A 23,685-nucleotide genomic window follows, 5' to 3' on the forward strand; every position below is an offset into this window, starting at 1 on the left:
GGAGCTGGGGGTCTGGGCTGTGGGGGGGGATGGGGTAGGGGAGGGTTCCAGGTCAGAGGAGTTGGGCTCGGAGCTGCGGGTCTGGGCTGTGGGGGGGATGGAGTCAGGAGGTGTCTGGCTCAGAGGGGCTGGGCTCAGAGCTGGGGGTCTGGGCTGTGGGGGGGATGCCCGGCTTAGAGGGGCTGGGCTCGGAGCTGGGGGTCTGGGCTGCGGGGGGGATGGGGCCGGGGGGGGTGCCCAGTCCCGATCCCTTACCATGCCGCTTACCCCCCTCCCAGAGCCTCAGTGCACTGCGTCCAGGAGCGGCCCCGGACAGCGTTGGAGCCATAACGCTGCAGTGCGCCAGGGCCGCTCCTGGACGCGGCGCGCTGAGACGCCGGGGATGGGGGAAGATGGAGGCAGGGGGAGCTTCTGACATACTCATGGGGGCCTGGGGCAAATTGCCCCACTTGCCTCTCCCCCGCCCCCCGGGTGGCCCTGGCCCTCCAACACTTGTATATGATAGAGAGGAGCTGCAGTGTCTAGCTTTGACAGTCTAGGAATTGGGCTGCCTGTGCCTTTAAGACCTCAGCCCCAGGAACCCGCCCTCTGCTCCGGGGCTGACGTGCAGCGTCCTGTGAGCAGAAGGAAAACAGCCTCTGCACCCCCTACACCCCTAGATTAGCCAGCACAGCAGGTGGCTCATCCCACGGGGTCACTGTTCCCCCCTCTTCCCCTCCCTAAACGGGGGTTTTGTCCCCGCACAGGGTCTGGCAGCATCTCCCCCCCCCCATTTTTCCCCTTCAGCCCCTCTTCTGCTGCTACCTACAGTAGCTTGATCCCCCTGGGTCAGCAAATTTCTGCCCCCTGACAGCCCCCCCACTGCGATTTGTCCCCCTTAATCCTTTTAACCCTCTCCAAAGAGCAGGCAGTAAGCAGCAGTAAAGGCAGAGAGAGGGCAGTGGCAACAGCGAAGGTTACTGGGCATGCTCCGTTCGGGTGAGCATGCTCAGTGCACCCAAAGTAGGGAATTGGGAGCAGGAGCTGTTTGTGTCATTACACGAGACCAGTGAGGGATGGCTGCAGCCCGCTGGGAGAAGCACAATCAGCCCGGCCAAGCCTCCCGCGGTAGGGGCCGAGACCAGGGAAGTGGGCAGGGGCCCCCAGGAGCCGGGCAGCAGAAACCCCCCCAGAGCCGGAGCCGCGCTGGGGACGGGACAGACCCCTGGGAGGAGAGCCCAGGGGAAGCCGTGGGGAGGGGACAAAGAGGGGGAAGCAGGGCGGGGAAGCCCGGAGGAGGGGCCCCTTCCCGAATGTGGCCCGGGCTCCTGTGGCACCATTATAAACCCAGTACGTAGGGTTACCATTCGTCCAGATTTTCCCGGACATGTCCGGTTTTTTGGGTTAAAAATAGCGTCGGGGGGAATTTGTAAATAGCTACAAATGTCCGGGATTCCCCCGCCCCCCCATGCAGAGCGTGGCAGGGCTGCAGGAAATTCAGCCGCTCGCATGGGGCTCTCCCCCACAGCTTCAGATCAGCTGCCCTAGAGCTACTCCCCTCCCCTCCCTCCCTGCATTTTCAGATAGCTGGCCGGGGGGCCCTTCGCATCATCGGGCCTCGGCAGCTCCTCCTCCTCCCCCCACTTCTCCTCCTCCCCTGCTTCCCAGTGCCCTGCTCCGGCAGCACTGTGCGGGGCAGGGACCGGGTTGTGTGTTGCGCTGGGGAGCGCAGCCACGTGTCGGGCTCCACGCGGAGCCTGACATGCTGTTCTGAGCGGCAGGGTAAGGAGGTCAGGGGGCTGGAGAAGGGGCAGGGGGTTTCTGGAGGGGACAGTCAAGGGACTGAGAGTAGGGGGGATTGGATGGGTCAGGGGTTCTGGGGGCGGGGCTGTCAGGGCAGGGTATGGAGAGCGATCGAGGCAGGCAGGGAGCAGAGGGGGTTGGATGGGTCGGGTTATGGCGGTCCTGTCAGGGGGTGGGGAGCGGTTGGATAGGGCATGGGAGTCCCTGGGGTCTGTCTGGGGGAGGGGGTGTGTATATGGGGTGGGGGTGTGGAGAGGGGTCGAGGTAGGCAAGGATCAGAGGGGATTGGATGGGTCGGGAGTCCCGGGGGTCTGTCTGGGAGCGGGGGTGTGAATATGGGGTGGGAGTGTGGATAAGGGTTGGGGCAGTCAGGGGACAGGTAGGGTCCTAAGGGGGCAATTATGGTGGGGGGGTTCTCAGGAGGGGGCAGTCAGGGGACAAGAAGCAGGGAGGCTTAGATAGTGGGTGGGGTCCTAGGGAGCAGTTAGTGGCAGGGGTCCCAGGAGGGGCCAGTCAGGGGACAAGGAGCAGGGAGGGTTGTGGGTTCTGAGGGGGGCAGTCAGGGGGTGGGAAGTGGGAGGGAGTGGGGGCAGGGGTGGGGGCGGGGCTAGAGCGGGGCTTCCCCCCCCCAGTGTCCTCTTTTTTGATTGTGGAAATATGGTAACCCTACCGGTATGGCCACAGTGCAAACAAAACCACATGAATGCACTGCTTACAACTATTCTCCCGCCTTTTTGCCTCCTTCTCTCCCCCCTTGTCCCGCGTCCCCCTCCCCACACAGCTTCTTTCTGCTCTTGCAAGCAGATCCAACCTAAGGGCAAACCGAGCGGGGCTGCCTCAGTGGCAGCAGCTTCATTTCCGCTAATGTGCATGTGCCTAGGGGCGGTGGCTGGGCTGTACGATTTGTCACTGAGGGAAGGCGCATGGCAGGAGGCGCTACCATACTGGGGGAGACGGGGGCGTTGCACCAGAGCGTCGGAGGGGGTGTGGCCTGCATGCCCCAGTTGCAAACCAATCTGTCAGCTGATGCACAGGGCGGCTGGAGCCCTGAGCGCCCTGGGACCTGGCTGCTGGGCGGCTTCCAGCACTCGGCCTGCGGTGGGGCTGAGTCTTGGCTACCACCCCAGAGCAGACAGGCGCCGTAGGAGAGTAGTGGGAGGAGCGGGGTTAGAGGTGGGCTGCAGCGCTGCCTCTTCCCCCCCCCCCCCCCCCCAGACCTGGATTCCTCCTCCTCCCGCCAGTGACACAGCATCGATTCCTCCACCAGGCATCCTGACAGCCTCCAACCTCCTCCAGCCTGTGCAACAGCCTCTGTTCTGCCTCCTTGCAGCCCAGTGACCTCCAAGACCCCTCCAGCCTGTGCAGGAGTCTTGAATCATCCAGCATCAAGTGGGACCGCCTCAAATCCTGCTCCAGACAGGGCAAGCCTCTTGGATCCATCATAACAGCCTTCAATCCCTCTTGAGTCTGTGCAACAACCTCGAACCCCATAGTGCCCACCACAGCAGCTTGCAGTCCGCCTTCAACGGGTGCAACAGCCTTGAATCCGCCAGCGTCCAGCACAACTGTCTCTAGCTTTCCTGATAGCCTCAAGTCCACCAGCATCCAGTTTGACAGCCTTGATCCCACCTAAGCCTGTGCAACATCTTTGAGTGCTCGTGCTCCACCATTCAGCGTAATAGCCTTTTAGCCTTGAATTCTCTACTCAGTGAGACGACGTATATCCTTCCATCCGGTGCATTAGCTTCAAATTCTCTTCAGGCTAGTGCAATAGCTTCCAGATTCCTGTCATTCATTGCAACAGCCTGTACCACTTCAGCCAACGCTAGTTACACCATCCAGTGCAATAATCTCAAATACTCAGTCACTGCCTCTGTGACTGCTGTCATCTCGGAGCCCCCTCCCTGTCACAAAAGAGACAGTTTTCAGTAGTTGCGGCATCAACTTTGTCACCTTGCCTTCAGGAAACAATGGAGGTACGTGTCCCTCGGAGGAGCCCCAGTTACCTCTCTGGTCTGTATGAGAACATGCTAAGGGCTGAAGAAGCATTGGGTCCAGGACGGTGGCAGCCGGAGCACCAGCCATTGCGTGGCAGCTCCAGTCTGAGCACCCCACCCAAGAGGGAGCCACAACCAAGTCATCTTCAGAGCAGCACGACTATCAGCTGTGACCCACACCTGCAGCCTATCATACGCCGACGAGCCAGGTCTTTGCCCACTTCCCCTGAGAGGTTGAAGAATACAGCAGCACAATGCCGTGTTCCTGTGTGCAAGAGAAGCCGCATAAACCGGGTGAGATTTGCGGATGCATTGGGCTTGGAGCTGGCTGAAGTGAAAGTCTTTCAAGTTGGGGAGGACCCATCCATCCCCTTGCATGTCCTCTCCAGGCTTTCCATCAACTCGGACCTTTGCTGCAACCAGCTGGATATGGAGATCACCATGCAGTGCTTGGTGCCTGACTTCCAGCAGCCTGTGGACTGTGTGGACTTCTCCACCCGCCTTCATCAGCAGCTGGTGTGTCTAGAATGTGTGACCAGCTCAGACCTAGGGCTCAGTGGCACTATCCAAGTTCTCAATGTGGCCTTCGAGAAGCAGGTGTCTGTGCGCTACACCTTCAACCAGTGGAAGAGCGTGCATGAAGTGTGTGCTCATTGGCACAGCAGCAATCCTCAGGAGGATGGGAAGGGCCAAGCTGATGTCTTCACTTTCTTTCTCCCCATGCCTCCTTTCCTCCTGCAGCTGTGCTCTGTAGTCCAGTTTGCAGTGAGATATTGTGTCAATGGGCAGGAGTACTGGGATAACAACCAAGGTAAGAACTACAGCTTCACCTGCAGGAGTCACCTTCTCAAGATGCCTAGGGAATGTGAGGAGAGCTGGATCCACTTCATCTGAGCAAGAAGAAGATATATGGATATGGAATGGCTGCAGTGGCCTTTTCTTCCTTGGTGTTCCTCTCTGCTTCTTTGACACCACAGAAATCCTTCAAGAGGCAAAAATGTTTCAAAATGAGAGTAACAAGTGATCTGTACAAAACATTTTTGTAAGAGCTTGAGAAAGGATAAAGGGCCAAAATCTGCATGGATTTACATCCCAGGAGACTTCATGGGATTCAACGAGATTTCATAGACAGAAATCAGGGCAGAACTGGCTCAAAGGAACACTGTCAGGCTAAATATATCAAAGGGAAAATTATGTGTTACTAATAATACTTTACATAAACAAAAAAGTTTAAAATTCCAACTTATTTGTCACCATTTTATACTGTTTAATTTTTTGCACTTAACTAACTGGAAAATAGGTTAGCTTTACTTTTTTTGTTATAGATTTGTTTGTAGTATTACACTGGTTCTTGGGCATAATTCCAGTGCCGCAAACACTGGGGTGCAAACACTGCAGGGCAATGTTTATATCCAAATTATTTGTATTCCTATTTAAACACACAAAAATATTTCTATTGATATTTGGTTTTATAATTATTTAACAAAATCTAACTATTGATCTGAAACTACCTGATGGGGTCCCCATAAATAAGGTTTTAACCTGATTCTTTTTCTTTCTCTTATTATTTTTAATCTCCAGTGCTTGCCATTGATACAGTCAGAGTGATTCTTGCTAAGATGTGTTTCTTAAGCCATAAGGCTGGCCTCCTTGGGGAAGGCCTGATATTTTCAAGGTGAGGTTCAAGCAGTTCTCTGGATAAAGTTTTAAAATATAAACTTGTTCTTTTCTTGCATAACTATTTTCACTAAACAAAACCAGAGCAGTTTTGCACTTTTAATTGCATCTTCCACCAGAGGATCTCAAAGCCCAATACAAATGTTAATGAAAAAAGCCTCACTGCCCCTGTGCGTGAGACAGGTAATCGTGCCTATTTACAAATGGAAACAGACACAAGAGGTTGAGTGCCAGGGGCACACAGTGAATCAGTTACAGAACCATGGAACAGAGCTCAGGAGTTGTGATTCCTAGCCCTCCATTCCAATACCCTAACTATTACCATAGTATTTTGAATCCTAAAATTAGCTAGTTCTGATCTTTTTTGACCAGTGGAACAAGAAGGAGGCTCCCTCCTCTTTAGCAAAAAGTGGGGTCTTCAGGGAGGGACAGTGGCATGGCTGGTAAATCCATGTCTGCTTGGATCCACAGGCAGAAGTCTCCCCTCTGTGGGAGTGGGAACACAGCAACCACTTGGAGAGAATGGCCTTTTCAGTACTTAGCCTGTTGCTTTGCCTCTTTGTTGGAGAGGATTTGATCCTATAAAATTTTTGTGATATATGCAGGGTTCAGTTTGGAAAGTAAATGACATCTACAGTTATGAAAATATGTGAAAAACTTCTCAGATAGCTTGTTAATACAGCCTAAATATTAAAAAGTGACTCATGATCTTGGGTGCCTGAATTTGGAGTGCTCAGCTAAAGGCACCTTAAAGGGGACTGATTTTCAGAAGGCAGGTGCTCAGCACTTTCTGAAAATCAGGGCCCCTTTAAGGTGTCTCAAGTTGGATATGAAAAATTCAAGCACCAAAATCATTAATCACTTCTGAAAATTAAGGCCATAAGCAACACACACAGCCCGGTGTATACTAGTACAGATATGCACACACCTGTGTTATTCCAGTGCAGCCTTATGTCATTAACCGCCTAAGAAGTGATTGGTATCCAACTACTGTGCAACTTAAAATGTTAATGCTTTTTTTAAAAAAAGTTCATTTAAGAAATAAGAAACAATTACTTTTTAAAAAGTGCATACATGAAATAATTGGACTGGAAATGTCATTCTAACCTTAATCAGTTTTGTTTTTTTAATTAAGCACTTTTAACATCCTGTCCTAACATTGATTTTAACAAAGTGGACAATGGCCTCTAAAACTTGCTGTATTGACCTAAAGAGCTTAAAAACTGCTCTTTTAAATGTACTGTCTGGTACCTAAAGTCTCTAGGTAACTCTCAGAATTTCGCATTTTCAAGTTTCAGCTGTCAACCACCAGCTGAAATTGACAAGGGACATTTCCCATTCTCCTCTGCTGGTTGCCAAATATTCAATACATGTTAAAATATAAAAATCCTATAGGGGGAACTATCCCAATTAATACCATTAGGAGGCAGATTTGACTGGTGGAAAGACCAGAGAGTGGCAATCTGAAAATCTGGGTTCTGTTCCCCACTCTTCTACAGTTTTCTGTATGACTTTGGGCAAGTCATTCAACCTCTCCATGATCTGTATCTCTTATGTAAAGTGGGAATAATACCCACTTTTTATAATGGTTTTGATATCCTTGTATAGAAGGTGCTCTCTATAGTAACTGCATTATAATCTATAATAAGAACACATACAGAATGTATATCATTTCAATATGACTTGATTGATTATTAAAGTTAATATATTTAATTGGCTGACAAACTTGAAACCATCATATATCTAGTATTACTGCACAGGTCAGAACTAATAGACAATTTTTCTTCCATGAAATTATATTCTGATCAATTGGGGAAACATGTTAAAGCATATTTCTTTAATGAAATGTTTCCCCCCAGTTTATAATACGGTAGCATAGACTTAAGGTGTCTAATTCTCAGTTACTCCATAGCAGAAATGAGATAAGGTGGCAAACGTGCCTTTAGGCCGCCTTTGAACTACCTGTATTTTCGGTATTGCTGGGGCCCTGCTCCTATGGATCCTGAAAAGCAGAGAACAGCCGTAGTGCACTTTGGCTACTCACCCAGCACTACCCCTACTAGGTCTGGGAGGAGGGCCAGAGTAGAGCTGTTATGACAACTCTTCATTGACTGAGTAGGCCCTATAGGAAGGAGGGATTTAAGGCCCCTTTGCATTGCTACATCTGTGTTGAAAGGGACTTGCGGTAATTGAGAATCCCTTGGAATTCCGCTGTCCTAATATATGTAATTTTTTTTTTAAATCAGCAATTTCTCAGCTGACAGCTAACAACTGAAGTTTGCACACAGTTGCTGTTCTTTATTTGACAGGGTGTTAACAGGCCAAGGGCTTTCAAAACTAACCCAAACTCTTTTGCTCATTTTGATTTTCCTAGCTCTGCAATGGCAAAGTATGCAAAACTTTTAAAATCAATCAGACATCCACACTGCTCAGTGTCTTTTGAACTGCACCAGCTTTTATCTTTCATTTTCTATTTTTAAAAAATTGCCAGGGCTGGTTCAGTGGTATATTATAGTAATGCAGTGTGCTGTCATGCTAGAAGGAATGGCCTACAAGCTTAAGCTAAAGGGTTGAAAGCTCTGAACCACAGAGTTGGAAGTAGAGGGTGGATTCAACCTTCTATATGAGGCAGTTTTATTAAGTACTGCATAGTTTAATGTATGTAGGGCTTTTGAATACAGCCTTCAAAACTGAAGTCCTGGCTGCTCTTTGTAGACATTAGAGATTACCTGGTGGTTGGTAAAAGTGGAGATTTGCCTCAGTCTTCTGGCCAAATTTCAGATTTGACAAGACAGAGCCTCCAGGTATGCCAGTTAACCTTTGCAGAGTCAAGAACTGAAACATTGTTGGGCCTGGTATGTGTCCAGCTGGTTAAAAAAATAAATAAAGCTAGAGATGGAACATGAGAAACCCTCAGGGAAAAATAAATTATATCTAAACTTAGTCTCAACCCTATTTTTTACAAGAACTGAAAGTTAAAAGCCTATGCAGCTGCTAGTAAGTGCTATTGAAAGCCTAGACTGGCAGGATAAAATGTAAAACTGAAAGGGGAAAGGTTTTTGCATAGCAGCTGAAGAAAAAAAAAACTAGAAAAGTTTAAGGAATTTTGTAAAAATAGCCATCTATTATTAATAATATACAGCTAGTTGTACATTCGTCAGTATTTCCATTGTAGATGTCATGTAATAACAACAAACAATTCAAGCTTGGCTAACATAGCTTTTGTTTTTGACACAAACCCAGAAACTATATTGTTATATAAACAGGTGTACATTTCTGGATTCTTTATTTTCATATAACATGTCTTATACCTTGATATACAGTGGTAACATAATCATCATGATAGGCTAAAACTGGTCAAATAATTTAGAATTAGCAAGGGGGCAGTCCTCATAATAAACCATTCAACAACTAAAACTAGGATTTTCAAAGGAGTGTAAGGGAATCAGGTGTCCAGGTTCTGTAGAAAATCACAGCCAAAAACTCATGGAGACCACTCCTGTAAGTTGTTGAGCACCTTTTGCAAAGTGCTGAGAAAACTCAACTCCAGTTTAAGCTAATGGGAATTGACTGTGTTTATCACTTTGCAGGATAGAACCCACCGATTGCAAATTAAATTGGACCTATGTATTTGACTGTGTTGTTCTTTATATTTTGAATTGCAAAATGTTTGAGTGTTGCAACCTACAATCCTATGTACATAGCTGTAAAATCAATCTGAATTTCAAAACAAAATTCACACTTCTAAAATCAGTGTTAGCCTCATGGAATGTAACATTGTGGTGTTTAGGAAAGCTTACAGGGTAGTTAAAATTCCCATATTGAATGCTTACAAATTGTTTTGGTAGGGAAGAGAGAGGGATTTCTTTGAAAACAATCATTCACCAAAATTTGCTGCCTGTATTGCATTTCCTACTATAATTTGAATTTGCTTCTCAGATAGTTTGCTTTGGCAAATGCTACTACTTAAGTCTCTGCTTGTGTGCCTTTTGTTCTTTTAAACAAAGAAAAACAAAAATCTAAGACTTGAGTAATATGACTTAATGTTTCTGCTAATGTACTGTATTATTCAGTACAATATGCACTTTATACAATGAGAGTCTGTCTGACTGTCAGAGGTGCCAAGCATCTGTCCTCCCACTGAATTCAGCTGGAGTTGTAATTACTCATCACGTCTGAAAGTCAGGCCAGCCCTGAGTGTAGATCTTTATTATAAATGACTTCAAGCTACTAGCAATGTTTTCTACAAATTGTGTATGTAAATTATTTCCAATTACAAGGATGCTGAGTTAAACTACCAAGCTTCCCATTGTAAAAAAACATAATTAAGGTTAAGATTCTGTCATTTGTATTTTTAGTAAACAAAAATTCATGGAAGCCCACAACCTGTCCCTGACTTCTACTAAAAATACCCTGTGGAGGGAAGAGGGGGAAATAGAGCGCTGCCGGGGCTTGCAGCTGCTCTAGCCCTGCCACTTCTCCTTCGGCAGGAGCTGACTGCTGCTGCTCTGGTCCAAGGGGGGATGACCCAACCCCAGCCATTGTTCCAGCGTCCAGGGGCTGTCCACTGATCGGCTGTTCCGGTGACCTCGGGGCTGGCCAATAGGCAACTGTTCCAGTGGCTGCTGCTCCAGCAGCCCCAGAGCTGACAGCTGCTTCATCTCTGACCCAGAAGAAGTCATGGAGGTTCTAGAAAGTCACAGAATCTGTGAGCTCCATGACAGAATCATAGCCTTAATCATACTTTCTATATTAGTCTTTATTATAGCCTTAAAGGTCCTGTACAGTATTAGAAGAAAATGAAATGCAGTAATACTTGGGAAAATGATCTGCAAAAATGCCACTGTGAGGTTCCAAGTTTAGATATAAATTGTGTCTTTAAGGCACACTGCCGGGATCTGAGAGGCAAGCACAGTGCTCCTGGGATTGCGAATGTATGCACTTGGAAAGGGTACAGCATGCTTCCCACCCACTTTCCCTGTCCTCCAGGTACAGGTCAGAATAGTGGGGTATTAACACAATCTGTGACAGCTCTTGTGTTCTGCAAGTATAAGGATGGATTGTGTATAGCCCTGGTGCAGGGATGCCAGGAAGAGTGGAGGGCTCTGGGGGTATCCACATAAGGCTGAGCACAATCTAATCCTAAAACATATTGTCTCTCAGTGGCTCCAGATTACATCTGCTCCCTTTCAGTCCAACTGCGTACCCCTTACGATGCAAAACACTTTCTCACTTGAGTAGTCTCATTCAAGTAATTGGGACTACTCATGTAAGTGTTTTCCAGCGTGGGTAAGAACTATTCAACTGGGCCTTTATTTTTTGTCAGAAAAGTAAGCAGATGAAATGGAATACACTCAGGAAGCACTTACGTTGAGCAAGGAAGTGCCACTTTTACATAGTCATTTTTTCTGATCATAACTGCTTTTCTTCCATTTGTAAGACGCACTGAATTGCCTTTAGGTAAATCACTAGAAATCTTCCTTTTTTGAGTATTGAACTAAACACCAGTTTATCATGGATGCTACTAAATCCCAAAGTTTACCATTGGTTTATGGTAGAAATACACTGATGGCTTCCACTGATAGAAATTCTGCTAAGTGTTAGCAAATGTTTAAAAAAACCTTAGTGTGAGTGCAGGCAGTGCACAGTAATAATGCTGCCAGATTATGCAAAGTTGAGGCTCTCAGTTTAAAGGTTACGTCATATATATTGCAATGTCTAGAGGAGAGGGTAGAACTGAAGTTGTATGGGCTTTCAACATACGGTAGTTTTATGTCTCCTCCCTTCCACAGCACTGAAGGAATTTACACATGCAAAACCTCAGTATTTGCCCACTAATATGCAAGTCCAATTTTGCCTATTAGTTTACATAGTTTGCACTGCTGGATAAATAAAAGCTAAAAGTAACTCTTATTAAATTATCTGTATAACACTGCTGACTATGTGGGTTGAGTTGGCCCAGGATGAAGTAGAACTGAGAGCAGTCTTGCTTTAATTTGATGTATGAAGTGGCTTTTCTTTGAGGTGCTTCTAAGTGGATAAATATTCACACACTACAAATAGTTTCTATCACTGCATATGATATATGACATACTCCTACTTGTATAATTTTTCCTTACACATATTCTGATCATCAGCTGGTTTTGAGCTATCCAGTCCAAGATCTGTACGTGATGGGTACATAGCACCTCTTGTTGCATTGTGAAGGCAAACTTGTGACCATTTTTGTAAATTCACAGGGCAACTAAACTTGTCAACATGTGGTATCTTCAAATTCGGTGTTTCCCATCTCATAGTACAAATTTTGTAAGAGTTAATTCTTCACAGACAGATTGCCACATAATGCACTTAAAAAAAAATCAAATTACTGTGTATTTAAAATGTTCACATAGTAACTGAATGTCTGTTAGTTTACATCTTGCAAGGATGTTTCAAATTCATTTTTTAAATTAAACGTGGAATATGTGTCAGTGAGAAGAGAATAAAGGCATTGTCATTATCAGTAAAATGTCTCATAATACTGTATAAAATAAAATGGATCACAAATTTACCACTGCACTAAAACAAAATTACTTTTGCTTTGGTATATGTAATAATGTTTTGTGTATAGCACATATTATGTAAAATGCTCTATCCGTTTAAAATAAATAATTTGAAATTTATAATTTTACTATAAAAATTGTGATTATAAAGCATTCCTTTTTCACTGTTTTATGTTGTTGGTGGTCAATGATACTTTTGTTGTATGCAAATACACGGGATTTGGAAATCTCAATATGCAGTTAGCATTGTGTTGTTATTAAAAGAATGAGAGACTCAGGTTACTCAGAAAATAAATAAGATACAACCAATTCAAATAAAGATGGAAATTTCAGACACAGCGGGCAAGATCCACAAAGGGGACTTAGGCTCTACATAGCAATGCCTCATTTTAAGCATCCTGCTGAATCTTCAGTTCTGAGTTAGATTTTCAGGATCTCTTTTCAATGCATGAGGGGAGTTAGGCTCCTAACCAGGGGATTCAAAGAAGCCGGCAAGCTGAGTGAGGAGCTGCCTAAGCTAGCCAGTAGGAGAGAGTTGGTTTCAAAGCCCTACCTCTCTAAAGGAGTTAGGGTCCTAAATGTGCTGGAGGGAGGCACCTATTTTCACTTGGGATTCACAGCCAGGAACCCCTCTTGGAGTTGGGTGCCTGAGACAGGTCAGCCCTTTCTCACAAAAAAACAATTGAGAGTTCCATACACAGAGCAGCTGTAGGACTAGTCTTAATGTCTATGGAAGTAGACAAGAACTCACTCTTCTTCATCACTTATACAGCCTGTTTATGTTGGTAACTGGTGCCAATGAGAAAAAAGATAAATAGATGCTAGGAAATATCTGGGATATGCCTACATCTTTTTTATTTCAATGTGGCACTACTGTTTCTTAAACTGCTTTACCTTACTAGACATCTACTCAAGTTCTGTTTGTATTACACATACTAATGACGTTAATTTCAGTTAAGGAAGAATTGCACTATATTATGGGAGAATTGCACAATAATATTCTCGTAAACCTATACACAATAGAGGAGGCATGTAAATTATTTTTTGTGTAATATTTATCTCTTGGTGTACTCTTTGTGCCTAGCTATCAGAGGATATTCTGCCGTTAACAATTTCCATGATATGTTAGTTTATATTCCAGGCCTTAAATATTATTTGATGTAGTGTTTGTGAATATGAATTTACACAGATGGAGGAATCTTGTTTCTACACTAATAAACAGAACTTGTTTCTACACTAATAAACATTGTGATAATGCAGAACAGCAAAATAATAGAAACAAGATGTAGTGAGCCAAATCCCTGTCCCACTGAAGCCAGTGAGAGTTTTGCAACAGACGTTAATGAGAACAGAATTTGGCCCATGTAAATTGCATACATTTTGCATAAGTTTTATGAAGTTATACTATATTTTAAACAAATATTTTGGGAGGGTTAGTGTACTAGCTTTTTTATCTTTTAAGGTCAGATGAGGGTTCAAATTTGCCTGAGACCCTTAAAAACTTTACCCCGGTTATATTGAAAATATATTCCGTGCAGCTTTCCCCCCAACCACGAGCATCCAATTTTATTGTCTCCCTAGCTTTTACTGGATCACATTCTAACTCCTTGCAGTTTTGCCCCTACCTGTGTCTCCTCTTTCCTTCTAATCTTCCCTCTGTACTTTTCCCAATCTATACTATTGCAATATTTCTCATAGCATATTGTTTTCTGTCACATGGTTCTTCAATATCTATCCACCTAGGGTATGTTAAGATACTCTTAGTATGCACGGTGATTACTTTAAAACTGTAATAATTACAAAATGCAAATTTAGATTTATCCTCTATCTGAAATGCCTTTCCCTCAACACTGAGCAAACACTTATTTCAGATATGTCATGTGTATGTAGATACAATTAAATATTTGAGGCATCAACTGCAGGGCTTCTTGTAATGCAAAAGAACAACCTGTAATTAATTGTGATGTATATCATCAATATACATTTTAATCAGCATTAATAACTCTGACATTGCATTGTTAAATTTATTCGGAGAAGAAAATATTGCAAATGACAGACTAAATAAATGATAGTATTTACATTACTCTAGTTTGCTTAAGAATGTCAGTTTCACTTTGCAGTTTCACTTTGTAATATAAAAATTTGCATTGAAGGGGGGGGATGTAAATTAGGGTGCTTTTAGAAATACATAGTGTCATAATGCTGTCTGTATGACTCTCCTCTTCCCCTTTTCCTATGCTACTGCCCCATGAACAGCTCATTATTTAGTGCTCACATTAAACCAGAATGGACTTTACCCCTTTCCCTCTTCTTGTCTCCTTTAAATTGTGTGTGTACTGCAAATCTATTGGATGAGATGGGAGTGAATGTGGTGGTTGCACAGACATATATCACCCATAGTTTTTATACATATTCCAATTTCTGCACTGTTACACTAGTGTAAATCGAAAGTAATGCCATTAAAGTCCATGAAGTGATTCCAGACAACAGATTTGTGTCCATAGATTTCATATAGCACTTTTCACATGGATTCTAGTACTTTGCAGAAATAATAAGCAATGGTAAAATCAGTCATAAGTTTAATTAATTTTGTTGCTTAGATCATCATACGGTTAAGGAGAGATAAAATAATAGCACAGCTTTGCTGATAAAATGACAATATCTGTCTAAGCAGAGAGAAGCTATCTACTTCTGTACTTTGGTTCTGAAAGGTCAATGTAAATGCTAATTGATTGTAATCCTTTGCAGCCATTAGTGCTCTATTTTTACTGGAAAAGTGATCCCTGCTATTTATGTTGCCTCATTGTTTTATAGCTCCAGTGAATGAGCTATAAAGGTATCAAGAACATTAAGATTAGCTGTTTTTCTAAGTCGCTGACTTCATGTTTCAATAAAGTGAAAATTGAGCCTTCTGCTTTATTTCAGTGATAGTTTTAAACATATTTCTGTTATTCTTTCACGTTTATATTACCAACCCCTGTTGTTTTTATTTGTCTTTTTTTCTTTACAAGAGAAATAAAATTGTTAGCTTTTAGTAATAAGTTATAGTGTCAGTTATATCTATACTTATTTTAGAGCATAATCAGTGTCTCAGGTCTCTTATCTTACTATACATACTTTCCAGCTTCACTTGTTAATAACAAAGTCAAAAAAGGGCAAGGCTAAACTTGTCAACACAAGTCTAATGTTAGAAACAGCTTCTTCCCTGATTAGCTCTTCTGCCTATGATCTCAGACTCACAACTATTTCTGTTAAGGTAATCCAATATGACACCTGATACTGGAGCTTTTTGGCATAAACACCTTTGACTCTTCATAAGGTTTTCCTACATCAGTTGAGCGGACTCCTCAATAGAATATTTAAGATCATGAAGTACTAAAGCAGGAAGAACAAAATCTACAAATCCTTTTTTCCACAGTATTATACTTGGAACTCAATTTTATTTTGGGGACTTGCATAAGGATCTGTTTTGCAAAGGCTTTTCTGTTATACAGTCAAATAGTCAAACTTTTTTCACAATTTTTTGATCTTATCATCATCCTTCAAATTTTTATATAATCTACAAGCCTGAAAGTGTGTCATCACTTTATTTTTAAATTTCTTGTATGTCTTACTGCTTTCTGACCTGCAATATTAATAAAATCATCCCATGGAGCACTTTCCCTCTCCTTTGCTATCATGTAGATCACCTCTCTTCCCGTTCACAATCACATAACACTGCTGAAGCAATTACAGCAGCTGTTTATATAGAAAACACTAGGGAAATATTTAATATATTTTAGCAGTCTTTATTGATAATTAACACCTGAAAACAAGGGAAATGAGTCAGCACCATGAGACCAGCCAGCTTCTTACAAGCCAGTTTGAGTACTGCTGAAATAGTCTACAGATGCTACTTATTCTCACACTTAATCCATGCTACACAGAACACCACCTTAATCTGACCTTTCACTCACATCAGGCAGAAACGTATTTCAGTAAGGTAAAGGGTGCACTGTACTGGCAGACAGCGTCAAAATGCTGGGAGGGAAGGCTGGTATTCTACATACAGGTGCTTGCTAGTGTCTTGGGTTGGGCAACAAGATCGGTGCATAGATTGGCAGTTTGGGGAGTGGCATCTGCAAAACAAGTATTAATCCCTTTAGATTCAGAGATGAGGAGAAACCCGTGATGTGGAAGTGATGGAGGGGGAGTCATAGTGGGGTCACACGAGGAAAGGGTGTTGTGGAGGGGGGATGCCATCTTAGGGGGTACAGGGGGTTCATGGTGGGGCATCACACGAGAAGGGGTGTCATGGGGGCACAAAAGGAGTGAGGGGAGGAGGAGGCACAAAGAGGGATGTAATGGGGGGGAGGGTTAAGAACATAAGAATGGCCATACTGGGTCAGACCAATCACTCGTCTAGCCCAGCATCCTGTCTCTGAGAGAGGGGGGTGCCAGATACTTCAGAGGGCAGGACCAAGAGACTGCTCCCAGCTTCTGGCAGTTGGGCGCTTAGGCCATGCAGAGTCTGGGGTTCACGGACAGGCTTCTACGAGGGCAGAAGGAACCAAAGGGGGGCAGCACTGGCGTCTCGGGGGAAGCCTGTGCAGGGACAGGCTGGGGTTATGGGAACACGGGGTAGTCTGTGGGGGTTTCCACCCCAACGGTCAACGAGGAACACCCGCCTCCTCGACAGCAGCTGATTGGCTAAAAGGCGGAGTCGCGGCACACCGGAGGACAGCGCAAACACAGCGCTCAGAAGGTGATTGGCTGGCAAGACGCCGCGCTGCGCTCGCGGGCGGCGATTGGCTAGGAGCCCTTCCCCTCAGTACGAGAAGGTGATTGGCTGAGAGGCTCTGGCGCCCTTTTTGCTCTGGTGGCGGCGAGGTGTGGGTGACGCATTTGTGTGAGTCCAGAAGAGGACACGTACGGTGCTGCGTCCACCGCCCGTCCCTTCAGAGCCTCCCCGACGCGGGCGACGGGCCAGCTGACGGGGAGGGGCACGTTTTCAGTCACTGTAGGCGTCTGCGGGGAAAGGTCGCTTAAGGAGTGGGCCACGGGGCTAGGAATCGGATTTCTCGCCTCGGTGGGGTGGGGTGGGGGGCAAAGCCCCTCTCCTCGCTGACGGGGTCTGGAGGTGGTCCTAGGGAATAGACATAACCCCGCAGTGACTACAGGCAGGGGGCCCTTTCAGTAGGTAGGCATGGAGAGCAATGCGGGGGTGGGGTGGGGGGGGGGGAGGCGATGCCTTTTAGAGTCCATAGGCCTCAGCAGGGATCAAATATCTGTCATGAAGTACTGAGGGCTTGAACTCTCCCACCCCTCCTCTAGCACGTCTCGATCCTCAGGCTCACTATGGTGGTAACACAGAAGGTGCTTCCTAGGCAAAAATAAATGGGTTGTGGCCCTCCACTTGCCACCATTTTTGACAATCTCAGCAGGGAGTTGAAGGATTGAAATGAGCAGGATCATTTCAACGCAATGGTGTGTCATTGCTTCAAAACCATACAGCAGTGGTTGCAGAACCCATCTGCAGACGGCGTTTGACACCTTGGAGAGGGCATGTTTGAGGCATATTAGCAGGGCAGTACAGAGAACATTGTGTTTGTGCTGTCTGCTGTTTCGGTGAACAAAAAGAGAGGAAGGGCTTAAATTGCCAAAATATTCCTTGGAGTTTAGCACATTGTTGTGGAATTCTCTGCTTGGTGTCTTCTCTGGATCACTTGTTTTGATCCTCTCACCTACAAACCTGCCCCTTTTTTTAATGTTTTGTCTCCTCATAGCTGCTGATATCTGGACTAGTGACCCCTCTGCCACCTAAGGGGGTGGATCTTTGGTTTTTTGTTGGGCTTCCCCGACCCATACCCATTGTCAAATAGATTGGCTCCTTTTCACAAGCATGGAATTATCGCATGCTAATAAAGACCTCTTATTGAGTGTAAGATTTCTATAAGTAAAATGGAACTGTTGAAACTAATTGAAAATTCATTAAGATAAAGCAAAGAATTGCTTGAATACTAAAAATAATCTAGGGTGCATGGTTGGTCTCTGAACAAAACATAATACTTCTTGTAGTGCCCCACTCAAATTTTTAGAAATTCTAATGTACTTTCTTACTGACTAAAAATTAAACCATGCTTGTCAAATCAATTGTAAACTCTACTGGAAAATCCATTTTAGTCATTTGTATTTTTTCTATGACATTTTGTTCCTTTGTTGTACAGCTGATTATGTGAAGTTGCCAAAATGCCAGCTAAACGTGAGGTGCAGGTATGTATTTGTAAGGTGGGAAAACTGTGTTTACTGTGTATTAGTTAGTTGTTGGTTTAAATTAATTAATTTACTACCTTTTCTAGTCCCTAGTTATAAGTAAAGATTTAAATATATTATTTAACAATTGAGCACCATTGTGTGCTTATTGATGTAGAAAAATATAGGAATACTAGGTCAAGAACTCTAGTTCCTTTCCCCAAGGATTTTATAATGTGACAAATTAGAAAAAACAGTTTGGAAAATTGAAGAATGTAAGAAAATCAGGTATTCATAGACATCTGAGATGTTGAAGAAAGTTTGCATCACTATATATCATTCTTGTTTCTTTTCAAATGATAGCTTTTCATCTTCCTAATAAAAAAGCTATGAAATGCTAGACAGACTACCCAATCTCTGAGTGACCCTAGGAACGGGTCAAAGAATACAACCTGTATTATTAGTATCGCCCTGCATGGATACAAAATTTGTATGCACATCTGGTCCACGAAAAATGATCGACCAATATAAAGCAGATATCTGCATATTTGCAGGGCTTTAGATATGAAATTTGGATCTGCATCCATCCACAATCTGCAAAAATGGTCTGCGGATGTGGATATCTGCAGCTGTAAAGCAAATATCCAGGGATTTGCAGGGCTCTAATTATTAGGTAAATTAGAAAATTAAGAAAATACCACAGAAATAAAATATATTTATTCCAAACTTTTTTTTTTTTTTAAGGGACAGGTATACACTTTGAAATGAATAAGGTGCTGTAATGTCAATGTTTTAAAAAAAAGATGAGGTGGGTGAGAGACAAGGTTTCCTGAGGAAGAGCTTTGTGTAGATTGTCTCTCTCACTAACAGAAGTTGGTTCAATAAAAGATATTACCTCACCCTCCTTGTCTCTCTAATGTCCCGGGATCAACACAGTTACAATAACATTGTATACAATATTTTTAAAAATTGTATTATTTTAGCAAACTTTTGGGAAATTTTATTTTCAGCTTGAAACAATTTTTTTGTGAAATCACTATTTTAAATTCAGAACCATCATGTGTTTTGGCATGTCATATATTGCTGTACAGTAAACAGAATTTTGATGGTACGAAGTAAATAATATTAATGATAGAATGTCTTATTTATACAGTCAACTGATTCTACAGGCCTGATCCTGCAGACACTTAAGTACATGAATAACTTTTCATATGAGTAGTGAAGTGAATTCTATGTGGTTTTGGAATACTAGGAAAAATGCTTTTTTCTTTACATGTTCAGCTTTTCTTTTAAACAATGGTATGGTAGAACTCAATGAGATTACTCACAAGTGTAAAATTGCTCATGTGTTCTGGTGTTAGCAGGATTGGGCCCTATATTTGATATTAAAGATACTGCATCATTAGTTCTATGACATAATGCTGAGAGGTAGCTTTTTAGCACTGTCCAAGAAGCTGAAGTGCTAACATTGTACTGCATGACTGTTACGAACAGTTAAGGTTAATTGTGTTTAACACTTATAATTTTAGATTTTATTTTCAAAGAATAACTGTAAGGAAGTAGGACAGTGTGGGCCCCAGTCTTGCTGCAACTGAAATCAGTGGAAGTTTGCTATTGACTTCAATTGGACAAGGAGCTGGCCGTTGCTTATTTAAATAATAATAATAATAATAGTTTTTGCTTGATTTTAGTTGATGTCAGGCTAATAAGAAGTAACAATGACTAGTGTCTATCAACTGTTGTCTTTTTCTCATCACTTAGACATCTGATCTTGCAAAGTGATAGTGTTCTATAATGCACTTTTCCACATACTTTCAATATTATCATATTAATATGGAAAAGCACCACATTATTAGCTAAGATCCTGAAGAGGAGTGTGTTAAAAAATTTTGTATCAAACCTTGTTAAAGTAATATAAAATCTCAACATATAGTAATGTAGTTATTTTGTTGTTTTCTTTGGCAGTTGGAAAAATGCATAGATGATGCCACAAGAAAAAATAACTTCCAGTTATTAGAACAATTTCTGCAAACAGAAGGATGTGATAACATTTCTCATAAGTGCAGCAAACAGTTTTTCAACAAATTTGACAAACTTATATGCCGGGTAATTTGCTTTTTATTTCAAAAAGTTTCAGGCTATTATTGCTTGTGGAATATTGCAAAAAACATTATGTGGGATGGTCTGGATTACATCAGCAATTCACTGGAGAGCTGAAAAATAATAAAGACATCAAAACTCAGGGTTTGATAGTAGTATTTCCTTCAGAGAATGAAATATTCGTTATTAAATATCTACTATTATCTACTGTTCAAATTTCTGTTATTTCAATACACTGACCTTAGGTGCTTTGTCATTTTTCACATTTGGCTGGTAAGTGTCACTTTTCTATCTGTACTAATTTTCTTAGTACTCTTCCATCATCTCAACTTATCTAAGGGCACCTTCCTTGTGCACCCAAAGTTCCCACAGAGATCATTCTGTTCCCTTTTCACTTCCTTTCAACAAAGAACCATGGGTCAGATTTTGAAAAGTCTTCTGCTTTCATAGATGGGACCATCTTCCAGAAGAGCTCAACACCCAGAAGCTCCCACTGAGAATATACTTATTCAATGGGAGCTGCTTGGTGCGAAGTATTTTTGAATAATCTGTCCAGTTATTTAGATGCCTAAATGGGAGCTAAGTATCAGGGGGTAGCCGTGTTAGTCTGTATCTACAAAAACAACAAGGAGTCTGGTGACACCTTAAAGACTAACAGATTTATTTGGGCATAAGCATCCGAAGAAGTGAGGTTTTTACTCACGAAAGCTTATGCCCAAATAAATCTGTTAGTCTTTAAGGTGCCACCAGACTCCTTGTTGTTTAAATGGGAGCTGTTGTTTGGTGAGTTCTTTTAAACATTTGGCCCCTTATAGTTAAGTGATCTCTGCCCACTGCATCCAAAACTCAGTGTGCATGTACAAAGAGAGGTTGTTGAGAGTTTCTCCTCCATCATAATCCCTATATAGAGGCCAGGCACAATGAGAACTCTTGCACTCTTACTGGGCTAGTGCTTCTGTTGGCTCCAGCCTCTAGTCTACAGAGATATATGAGAGGAGGTTGAGGCAGAGTGTGGTGCAGAAAGGAACACATGGTTCACCTTCTTTAAGGATGATGCAGTGTCTGCCCTCCTCTGAGCTCCAGGAGGTATTGCATTTCCCTGACCTCCCTGAAGGGCAGTATGATTCCACATTGTCCCCAACATGTGCTTGCTTAATGCCACAATTTAACTCTGATTAATTACAACAGTAGAGGTCTGCTGGTTCTAAGGCTACTAATTAACCTTTCAGGTAATTTATACAAATGTTTTATGTTTGTCTGAGCCATTGAGAAGAAATTTCACAATTATATTGTCTATACGATCTGTATTGCTACAAGAATATAGCAGAGTTTTTAGCTGCAATGCTATGCTTGTATATAGCCAGCAACCTAGCAAAAAATGTCTGGTGCATGCTACTAGCGTTTTTTCTTTAAAAAGATCTTCCTTTATGACCACAGTATACTTTTGGATATTTGACTCGATCACACTACATTATATTACTTTTCCTCTGTAATGGTGACCTACTTCTTACTTGACCATTCTAAAGCACCAAATAAATTCCATAGCAGTCGTATCTTTTAGTGTTACATTCAAGACTCTAGAAATCAGGTTACATTCAGAGGAGTTTACAATGGCATTGCAGTGCTTGCCTGTATGTATCACTTTAATATCAATACTCCACATGTACAGTTATTCAATAGTCCTGTGTTAGAAATACTAATTTTGAAAAAACACATCTAATTTTAATGTATGTTAATTATACAAATTTAAACATAATGAAATGTGATTATAATCTTACTTTTCCTAATTGAGTTACAGGATATTTAGAAGACTGTCTTGAAGTGTTTTAACAATTATTGTGACCTTTTTTTTTTTTTCTTTTTTAAACAAATGCATTTTTATTTTTGAAAGGTTTACTTGCTTACTTGTTCATCTTGAGATTGTTCATTTGTTCCTGGGGTAAGGTGATTCTCTCCCCAGGAAGAAAAACTTTTTCATATATGCATAAATTAAGATTAGTTACCTCTAATTTTTCAAGAATAACTGCTTGAAAATATGTAGTTTTGAATGAAAGCCTTAGATTTTATTTGGTTTTACTTTCTCTGACACTAAAATTAGATATCTCTAGTGACCTCCAGTGGTAAAGAGTAGTAATGAAAAGGTATAGATTACAACTGAATCATTGGGGCATCGGTCCAACATTTAACAGCAATTTTTTTTCTCTTTCTCTCCAACTGCTTGAAAGAGAAATATTTATCCAAGCATATGTAATAATTTATGAGAACACAAAAACATTTATTTTGCTAAATGAAGTACAGATTGCTTTATACTATACACTGAAGCTTCTACTGGTATTTCAATTTTAGGAACTTGACAAACAAGAAGTCAAGAATGTTTCAACTTTGCTAAATTCTCTTCAGAAATATGGTAAAAATATCATCATACCAGGTGGAGATGGTTTTCAAGCAATGATCAAATATGGTCTTGTTGAAAAGATAAGTATAACTAAAATCATACGTATTGCACTATAAAGCATATATAATGCTATGGGTAGTTCAATAAGCAAACATTTTTTTCAAGATTGTTAGAAATTTTGTTAATTCAGAAATAATTGAAGACAAAATAACTGATTAATCAGTTCTAAATATTATACAATAAATTATATCTTGTAAAGAGATGTTGATACAGCACAGTGAAGTCTTCATAAATAATGAAAGGTGTAATTAATTTAGATATTCTAGTAATTATTGGAATAACAATGATAGATATTTCATGTAAGCTTTGTTCCTGGCTAAATTAGGAACCCTTTGTATTTTTGAAAAAGGAGAGAGAAGAGAAAAGAAGTTCTGTTTTAGGTTTTCATAAAATACTGCATTAGTGCCAAAAGCTGGAATTTCCTGGTGCAATGTGTTAATAAATTTTGTATTAGAGCTAGCAATAGGAGCCTTAGAACTAGCACCTTCAAGGGGTTAACATACAATTTCAATTAATTACTACCAGATCAACCTGTACAATGTGTGCAGAAAAAAGAGAAAAATGACAAGATGGGTGATAATGGCATGACTCTGTTCACATTTATAGGCAGATTTTCAGCCAGCCTTGTACCCTCTCCCACTTTTTTGTGTAAACAATAGCAGTAACAAAACTGGGCACATAGTTATTGTGAGTACAAATCATGCAGTAGGATATGTAGTTACAGAAGTGATCACTTTGAGCTGCATTTTCTTGAGTATATGTGCAAAATTGGAGGCTGCGGTTGTAATCTAGTCAAAGAAGTCTGGACACTTTTAAAAATAATAGAAAGGAATAATCTGGAAATGTATAATACAAAATGTTGCTTTTTTGCTTCATGTTTAATAATAAAAGTAATGTTTTT

The 23,685-nt window shown here is 42.1% G+C and overlaps 2 protein-coding genes across 4 annotated transcripts in view; both read left to right on the forward strand.

Annotated features, from left to right (window-relative positions):
- Positions 1 to 985: 985 nt before the first annotated feature.
- Positions 986 to 4,699, forward strand: PPP1R3D (protein phosphatase 1 regulatory subunit 3D). Of its 3 annotated transcripts, none has more exons than XM_034786862.1 (2): positions 986 to 1,107; positions 3,024 to 4,699. In XM_034786862.1, exon 2 carries the CDS (start codon positions 3,753 to 3,755, stop codon positions 4,671 to 4,673), a length of 921 nt encoding a protein of 306 aa, XP_034642753.1. In that variant the 5' UTR covers positions 986 to 1,107; positions 3,024 to 3,752; the 3' UTR covers positions 4,674 to 4,699. The 3 variants fall into 3 exon arrangements, with proteins under 3 accessions (XP_034642753.1, XP_034642752.1, XP_034642754.1); XM_034786861.1 differs by having other exon boundaries at positions 3,050 to 4,699; XM_034786863.1 differs by having other exon boundaries at positions 3,113 to 4,699.
- A 674-nt stretch (positions 4,700 to 5,373) lies between these two features.
- SYCP2 (synaptonemal complex protein 2) overlaps positions 5,374 to 23,685 on the forward strand; it is a 77,590-nt gene continuing 59,278 nt past the window's right edge. The window contains exons 1-4 of the mRNA XM_034786865.1: positions 5,374 to 5,454; positions 18,205 to 18,250; positions 20,195 to 20,335; positions 22,676 to 22,804. Of these exons, the coding sequence (XP_034642756.1) occupies positions 18,227 to 18,250; positions 20,195 to 20,335; positions 22,676 to 22,804 (294 nt within the window). The 5' untranslated portion in view covers positions 5,374 to 5,454; positions 18,205 to 18,226. The remainder of the gene's footprint in view (positions 5,455 to 18,204; positions 18,251 to 20,194; positions 20,336 to 22,675; positions 22,805 to 23,685) is intronic.

This window comes from Trachemys scripta, chromosome 12 (assembly GCF_013100865.1).
Source record: "Trachemys scripta elegans isolate TJP31775 chromosome 12, CAS_Tse_1.0, whole genome shotgun sequence".
In the NCBI taxonomy this organism is placed as follows: Eukaryota; Metazoa; Chordata; order Testudines; family Emydidae; genus Trachemys; species Trachemys scripta.